Below are 8,816 nucleotides of genomic sequence, written 5' to 3'. Positions count from 1 at the left end.
GTAGGATAGTTGTATTTTTTATTTTTTGAAGAGCTTCCAAACTGTTTTCCAGAGTGATTGCACCAGTTTGCAATCCCACCAACAGTGCCAGAGTGTTCCCTTTCTCTGCATCCTTGCGAACATCTGTTGTTCCATGAGCTAATTTGATCCATTCTGACAGGGATGAGGTAGTATCTCACTGTGGTTTTGATGTATTTCCCTGATGATGAATGATGTTGAGCATCTTTTTATGTGTCTGTTAGGAAGCTGGATGTCTTCTTTGGAAAAGTGTCTATTTATGTCTTCTGCCCCTTTCTTCACTGGATTATTTGTTTTTTGGGTGTTGAGTTTGATAAAACCATGAGAGACTCTTGAACGCTGAGAACTAACTGAGGACTGATGGGGTGAGGGGGAGGAGATGGGGAGTGATGGGTATGGGGGAGGGCACTTGTGGGGATGAGCACTGGGTGTTATATGGAAACCAACTTGACAACAAACTATTTAAAAAATTTTTTAAAAATTGTTTTTAAATTGTTTATAGATTTTGGATACTAACCCTTTATCCTAAATGTCATTTGCAAAGATCTTCTTCCATTCTGCTGGTTACCTTTTAGGTTTGTTGGTTGTTTCCTTCATTGTGCAGAAGCTTTTTATCTTGATGAAGTCTCAGCAGTTCATGTTTGCTTTTGTTTTACTTGCCTCCAGAGACATGTCTCAAAAGAGGTTGCTAGCTTTTTTCTTCTCTAGGATTTCAGTGGTTTCCTGTCTTACATTTAGGTCTTTCATCCATTTTGAATTTATTTTTGTGTATTCTTAACAGTTCATGGGCATGGAATGTTTTTCCATTTGTTTGCGCCTTCTTCAAATCTTTCAGAAGTTTTCTACAGTTTTCAGCATACAGATCTTTTACGTCTTTGGTTGGGTTTATTCCAAGGTATCTTATGGTTTTTGGTGCAATTGTAAATGGGATAGATTCTTGGATTTCTCTTTGTCCTGTTTCATATTGATGTATAGAAATGCAACCAATTTCTGTATGTTGATTTTATATCCTGCAACTTTGCTGAATTCATGGGTCAGTTCTAGCAGTTTTTGGTGGAGTCTTTCAGGTTTTCCACATAGAGTATCATGTTGTTTGTGAAGACTGAAAGTTTGACTTCTTCCTTGCATATTTATATGCCTCTTATTTTTTTGTTGTTGTCTGACTACTGAGGCTAGGACTTCCAACACTATGTTGAACAACAGTGGTGAGATTGGACATCCCTGTCGTGTTCCTGATCTTAGGGAGAAAACTCTCAGGTTTTCCCTATTGAGGATGATATTAGCTGTGGGTCTTTCATATATGGCCTTTAAAAAATTAATTAATTAATTGATTAATAATGTTTCTTTTTTTGAGAGAGAGAGAGACAGAGAGAGACAGAGACAGAGGGTGAGCAGGGGAGGGGCAGAGAGAGAAGGAGACACTAAATGCAGAGCAAGCTCCAGGCTCTGAGCTGTCAGCACAGAACCCAACAGGGACTCAAAATCATGAACCATGAGATCATGACCTGAGCTGAAGTCCAACACTTAACTGACTGAGCCACCCAGGCTCCCCTTGTATATGGTCTTTATGATGTTGTAGTATGTTCCTTCTATCCCTACTTTCTTGAGGATTTTTATTAAAAAAAGGATGCTGCTGGGGCGCCTGGGTGGCTTAGTCGGTTAAGCCTCCGACTTTCGCTTAGGTCATGATCTCGCGGTTCGTGGGTTCGAGCCCCGCGTCGGGCTCTGTGCTGACTGCCAGCTCAGAGCCTGGAGCCTGTTTCAGAGTCTGTGACTCCCTCTCTCTCTGACCCTCCCCTGCTCACGCTGTCTCTCTCTCTCCTAGAAATAAAAAAAAAAAAGGATGCTGTATTTTGTCAAATGTTTTTCTACATCTATTGAGAAGATCATGTGGTTCTTATCCTCTCTTTTATTAATGTGGTGTATCACACTGATTGATTTGTGGATATTGAGCCACCCTGTAGCCCAGGAGTAAATCCCACTTGACCTTGGTGAATAATTCTTTTAATATATTGTTGGATTCAATTTGCTAGTATCTTGCTGAGGAGTTTTGACAAATTTTGCATCAAGGAAATTGGCCTATAATTATCTTTTTTAGTGAAGTGTCTGCCTGGTTTTGGAATCGGGGTAATGCTGGCTTCACAGAATGAGTTTGGAAGTTTCTTTCCATTTCTATTTTTTGGAGACACTTCAAAAGAATAGATACTAACATTTCTTTAAATGTTTGGAAGAATTCCCCTGGGAAGGCAACCAGCTTCCATGTATGTCTATAGCATATTTTGTTGATCCATTCATTCATTGACAGACATTTGAGTTGTCCCCATATTTTTAGTTATTGTGAGTAATGCTGCTATAAACGTGGATGTACAAATACCTGTTTGATTCTCTGCTTTCAGTCCTTTTGGGTATATACCCAGAAGTGTAATGGCTGGATTGTATAGTAAATCTATGTTTATTTTTCAGGAAGTGCCTAGCGTTTTCCACAATGGATGCACCTTTTTCCATTCCCACCACAATGCACAAGAGCTCTAATCTGTCCACGTTGTTGCTAAACACTTGTTATTCTCTGTTTTTAACATTTAAAAAATACTAGCCAGGGATGTCTGCCTGTCTCAGTCAGTAGAGGATGTGACTCTTGATCTCAGGGTTGTATTTTCAAGCCTTAGTTTGGGTGTGGAGTCTACTTAAAAAAAATAAAAATATATAAACTAAATAAAAAATACTACCCATCTTAATGGGTATGAAGCAATAAGTTCGTTCTGAATTTGATGTGTGTTTCCCTAATGATTAGTGATGTGGCACACCTTTTCATTTTTGCTCAGCCATTTGTAGAATTGGGTTGTTTGTTTTTGCTATTGAGGACATATTTTTTGAGTTTATAGAAGTATATAATCTCATTTTGAAGCCATTCTGTGGTAATTTGTCTAATTAATTTTTCTATTATGTTTTAGATTTATGATAAAATTTTTCTAGGGAATCATTCATTTCCTTTTGTTTTTCAAATTTGTTGTCAAAGACTCATACATGATTTGTTCTTACACAGATCATTTCTACCTAAAATTACAGTTCTTTGTGTGTTTCTATCTTCTTGTTAGATTTCAAATCTTTCAAAGGCATAAACTAAATTTTATATCTCAGGCCACATAGTACATTTCCTTGAACATGATATTTGTGTAGTCATTATTTGTGAATGAGTAAATACAGTAATTAATTTCATTACTTATTTAATATTTGTTTATTTATCAATATGTCTTTATTTTTGCCTTTGTCAAAGTAGTGAAATTTAGTAACAAATTTCAATAAGTCATATAGTATATTTTATTTTATGTAATATTTAATATAACATTTGGGATATACAATTCATTATAGCATTTTAAGAAGACATGCTTTCCTTCACAACTGGTGTGAAATTCAGAAGGAATAGACAGAAGATAGGATGGGAAATGGAAGAAGGAACTAACATTCATTGAGGGCTTACTGTGTGCCAGTCACTATTTGAGGCATTTTGCATAGAACATCTCCTCTGTCTATCATCAGAATCCTTTGGAATGCACATTGTGTCCCCATCTACCAGATGAGAAGACTGAGGCTCAGAGAAGTAACCAACTAGTAGGTAGAAGAGGTGTTATCAATAGGAATGAGGAACTTCTATCAATTTTAATACAAAAAAGCATAAGTAGCTTGTATACAAAATAATAAGCAATTGGGCTTAGTGCTCTGATGTATTACTGTGATGGGAGCACTGGGTGAAATGAGGGCTCGCTAACAGAAAATTGTTCTCCTCTCCTCTGAGGGTGTTGGAGCAACAGACACCAAGCAACCGGTTAGGGTGCAAATACTTACTGAGTATTTAAATGGCCAATGACAATGGATTGGTGTCTGAGGCTTACGGTGAGTTACAGAGCTGGTACTTGCTCCCTAAGTGCTCTTTGTATTCTGTTGGGAAGCCAGGCAGTCACAGATGGAATGAAGAGAATAATTCAAATCTGATCATTAATAAAAAATGCCTTGAAGGTCTAGAGAGCTTGTGAGTTTATGCTGAGTTGCATAGTGACTGGCACCCCAGAAACATGGCAACAGAATTTCCTAAGTGGGAAAGTCTCCATTTCTGGTGCGGGCCTGTTTTCCATTAGCTTGTCTGGGAGTGTTAGCTTCAGCCTCTGAGTTCCACAGGTTTATAAGAAGAGCTTATTTACCTGCTCCTTAAACACCTGCTTCACCTGCTTGTTCCTCAGGGTGTAGATAAAGGGATTGAGCATCGGGGTCACCACAGTGTTGAGCAAGGCCACCACCTTGTTCCTGTCCTCCCCCTCATTTCCCTTGCCTGACCGGATGTACATGAAGATGCAGCTGCCGTAGAAGAGAGACACAACAATGATGTGGGAGGAGCAGGTTGAGAAGGCTTTCTGCCTCTCCTTGGCTGAGGGGATGCGCAGGATGGTGTGGAGGATGCGGCCATAGCAGGTGGCCGTCACGGACAGGGTGCCCAGCAAACTGAAGTTGGCCACGATAAAACCCAGAAGCTCTATCAGACTCGTGTCTGCACATATGAGTTCCAGGAGTGGAAAGTTGTCACAGAAGAAATGATTAATGACATTGGGGCCACAAAATGGCTGCTGAAGTATGATGGAACTTGGAAAGACAATGAGAAGGAATCCTGCCATCCATGAGCAAAGAACCAGCTGCACACAGACCCTTTGGCTCATGATGGTGGCATAACGCAAGGGGTTACATATGGCCACATACCTGTCGAAGGACATCACTGCCAGTAGGAAGAACTCTGTGGTGCCCAGGAAGAAATAGAGGAAACTTTGTAGGAAACAGCCCGGGAGAGAGATGGTCTTGTATCCAGTCAGGATGTTGGTCAGCATCTTGGGGAAGATGACCGAGATGAACCAGATCTCCAGGACAGCAAAGTTGCGGAGGAAGTAGTACATGGGGGTGTGGAGGCGCCTGTCTACGAGGGTGATTCCCACGATGAGGAGATTCCCCAGCAGAGTGAGGAGGTAGGTCAGGAGCAGCCCCAGGAAGATGAGCATCTGCAGCTCACAGGCATCTGAGAGCCCCAGCAGGACAAACTCGGTGACCGTGGTGTGGTTCCTCATGGCTCTTCTGACTCCTGCTGGGGGTGGCCAATCAGAGGTGTGCAGCATCAGGAGGTGTGATGTTCTGGGGACCCAAAGACACTTGAAACTGAAAGGAAAGGGGGATGAGTGTTCCATTTTTGTGTGAAGGAGTCCTTTATTTCTGTGAAGGATGTATCTTTCCACCGGTCACTACTCAGACTTGTTTTGTAAGGCCCCTGGGGTTCCCATCTCATGTTTGATCCCCGGCATATCTGTGAGTTGGAGGAGAAAGTTGTGATTTTAAGGATGGACTAAGTAGGGCCCCCAAGCAAAAATTATCCTTGCTTAATACTTGAACCAAACATTTTTCTTGATGCTGAACGAATCCCATTACCTCTAACATTATAATCTGTTTTCAATACTTTTTACGTTTATATTTATTCCAATTATCAGGTCTTTTTTCCATAAATAGTTCATATTTGAGGAAAGTAATCTTTTTTGTTAAACCTAGCCATTCACTGCAACAATTCCTATCCTGAGGTAAACTGATTTAGAATGCATAGATGCTATATTGTTTTTCAAGATTGCCTGAATTTTGATACATTTCACGAGTGTTTGGATGACTAAAAAAAGAGGAGATTTATGAGAGAAAAGCACAACTCTTACAAATCAAAAAGAATAATTCAAGTAATGCATGCATAAATAAAACTTCTTAGGAGGGGGCTTGGTATTCAAGATTTAATGATGAATCCAGGTTCTTCTCTTACAACCTCTCCTTGTGGGCTCTAGTTACAATAGACTGTTTGAGATTTCTTCATACTGTTTTATGCACCTGTGCTTCTGCACATGACATTCTTATAGCTTGGAATTATCACCCTTTCAAATACTATATTTCCATTAAGTCTCTCCTCAAAAATTTCTATTGTTTTTATGAAGCCTCTTCTAATTGAATGAGTCTTTCCTCTGTATCCCTTATAATTTTATTATATTTCATTTGATTTTTATTGAATTTTATTGTTTTTCATTTGTTGCTTATTGAGTCAAAAAATTTCTTGGGGCCCTGGGTGGCTCAGTTGGTTAAGCGTCCAACTCTTGATTTTGGCTCAGTTCATGATCTCACGGTTTGTGAGTTTGAGCTCCTTGAAGGAGCCTGCTTGGGATTCTCTTTCCCCTTTCTCTCTGTCCCACCCCTGCTCATTCTCTCTCTCTCTCTCTCTCTTTCTCTCAAAAGAAAATATAAAATAAACTTAAAAACTTTTCTTTACCTGACATATCCCCAAAGGCAAGGGAATCAAGAGCAAAAATGAACTATTGGGACCTCATCAAGATTAAAAGCTTCTGCATGGCAAAGGAAACAACCCACAAAACTAATAGGCAACCAATGGAATGGGAAAGGATAGTTGCAAATGACATATCAGATAAAGGGCTAGTATCCAAAATCTATAAGGAACTCACCAAACTCCACACCCAAAAAACAAACAACTCAGTGAAGAAATGGGCAGAAGATATGAACAGACACTTCTCCAAAGAGGACATCCAGATGGCCAACAGACACATGAAATGATGCTCAGCATCCCTCCTCATCAGGGAAATACACATCAAAACCACACTGAGATACCACCTCATGCCAGTCAGAGTGGCAAAAATGAGCAAATCAGAGGACTCTAGATGCTGGAGAAGATGTGGAGAAATGGGCACCCTCCTACAGTGTTGATGGGAACGCAAACTGGTACAGTCCCTCTGGAAAACAATGTGGAGATTCCTCAAAAAATTAACAATAGAGCTCTCCTATGACCCAGAAATAGCACTGGTAGGAATTTACCCAAGGGATACAGGAGTACTGATGCATAGGGGCACATGGACCCCAATGTTCATAGCAGCACTCTCAACAATAGCCAAAACATCGAAAGAGCCTAAGTGTCCATCAATGGACGAATGGATCAAGAAGATGTGGTTTATCTATACAATGGAATACTACATGGCAATGAGAAAGAATGAAATCTGGCCATGTGTAGCAACATGGATGGAACTTGAGGGTGTTATGCTGAGCTAAATGTCAGGCAGAGAAGGACAGATACCATATGTTTGCACATATAGGAGGATTAGGAGGAACTTAACGGAAGACCATGGGGAAGAAGAAGGGGAAAAATAGTGGGGGAAAGGGAGAGAGGCAAACCATGAGAGACTCTTGAGTGCCGAGAACAAACTGAGGGCAGATGGGTATTGGGGGAGGGGTAGGGGGGTGATGAGCATGGAGGAGGGCACTTGTGGGGATGAGCACTGGGTGTTATATGGAAACCAACTTGACAATAAACTTTAAAAAAAAGAAAAAACTTTTCTTTATTAATTTGTTTTTATACAGCACTTAGAATGCTTCAGTAAAAACTACTGAATGATTGAGTAACATTTCAAATGCCTGAGAGGTGGATCTGGTGGTGTTTGATACAGAAGACGTTGAGGGCATGTCACTTATGTAGTACTTCCTAGGAGACAGCTTCCTTGCAGAGTCATATGCTAAGTAGTCTTAAATTGGTCCATGTGAAGAGAGTTTGCTTTTCCTCATGGAGAATGTAAGGGTCTCCCCACAAACATTCTCTAAAGGGATACTCTCCATCTTTGAGACAGTCTGGATTTTGAGCTAGTAAATAGAACTCTGGTTGGATCTGCCACAGTGCTTCCAGCAGCAAACACCCAAAAGCTCCCAAACCCTTAAAAAGGTCTCTTTCTAAAAGTCAGCATCCCCAAGGGTGCTTGGCTGGCCCAGTCAGTAGAGCATATGACTCTTGATCTTTGGGATGTGAGTTCTAGCCCCACATTGGGTGTAGAGATTACCTAAAAATAAAAATCTTAAGGGGTGCCTGGGTAGCTTAGTTAGTTAAGCATCCCACTCTTGATTTTAGTTCAGGTAGTGATCTTGTGGTTCATGAGTTTGAGCCTCACATCAGGCTCTACAAGGGGTCTGCTTGGAATTCTCTCTCTCTCTGCCTCTCCCATGTATGTTCTCTCCTTTTCTCTCTCTCTCAAAATAAATAAATAAATAAATAAATGTGAAAAAAAACCCTCAGCATCCTTGGAAGTATCCTTCCTTAAACATCATCAACTATTACACTAATTATCAAGTAGAATTATAGCAAGAATTATTTGCTAGTTACTGGAATATAAGATTAGAACCCATGTTAGGTACTTGGAATGAAGGACACTAGGGTATCCTAGTAGAGAGGATGGAATGGTAAACTGTGTATATATATATATATACTTTCTTTTTTTTATAATGTTGTTTTTTATTTGTTTGTTTGTTTGTTTTAGTAGGCCCCATGCCCAGTGTGGAGCCCAATGTGGACCTTGAACTCATGATTCTGAGATCAAGACCTGAGCTGATATCAAGAGTCAAACACTTAACCAACTGAGGCACTCAGGTACCCCAGACTTTGTCTTCTTTTCGGCATAGGCTATACTATTCAGTCATTCCATAAAGTACCACTATAGCTAACATTTGTTGACAGTTATTAACACAAAATAGTTGTTCAGCCTCTGAGGATGTAACTAGGTCTATTCACCAGGATTATTCCTAGGCTTAACATTGCTTAGATTCTTAGCGATTTGAAAAAGAAGTTTCTGAGGTTCAAAGGTAAGCCCAGGTAACCAAGAAGATTATCCAGCTCTTTCTGGAGCAGAAACAGGATCCAACATGAATGTGATACCCAGAAACACCATTAGGAGCTAATAGAATGA

At 40.2% G+C, this 8,816-nt stretch overlaps 1 protein-coding gene across 1 annotated transcript; it reads right to left on the bottom strand.

The window, feature by feature from the left end:
- Window positions 1-4,193: 4,193 nt before the first annotated feature.
- OR6J1 (olfactory receptor family 6 subfamily J member 1) lies at window positions 4,194-5,189 on the bottom strand. Its single transcript, XM_077770502.1, has one exon. It carries the CDS (start codon window positions 5,169-5,171, stop codon window positions 4,194-4,196), a length of 978 nt encoding a protein of 325 aa, XP_077626628.1. The 5' UTR covers window positions 5,172-5,189.
- Window positions 5,190-8,816: the final 3,627 nt, after the last annotated feature.

Source organism: Crocuta crocuta, unplaced genomic scaffold (assembly GCF_008692635.1).
Source record: "Crocuta crocuta isolate KB4526 unplaced genomic scaffold, BGI_CrCroc_1.0 scaffold175, whole genome shotgun sequence".
Lineage (NCBI taxonomy): Eukaryota > Metazoa > Chordata > Mammalia > Carnivora > Hyaenidae > Crocuta > Crocuta crocuta.
The sequence above is the reverse complement of the archived record's forward strand: the minus strand, read 5'-3'. Positions and strand labels throughout refer to the sequence as shown.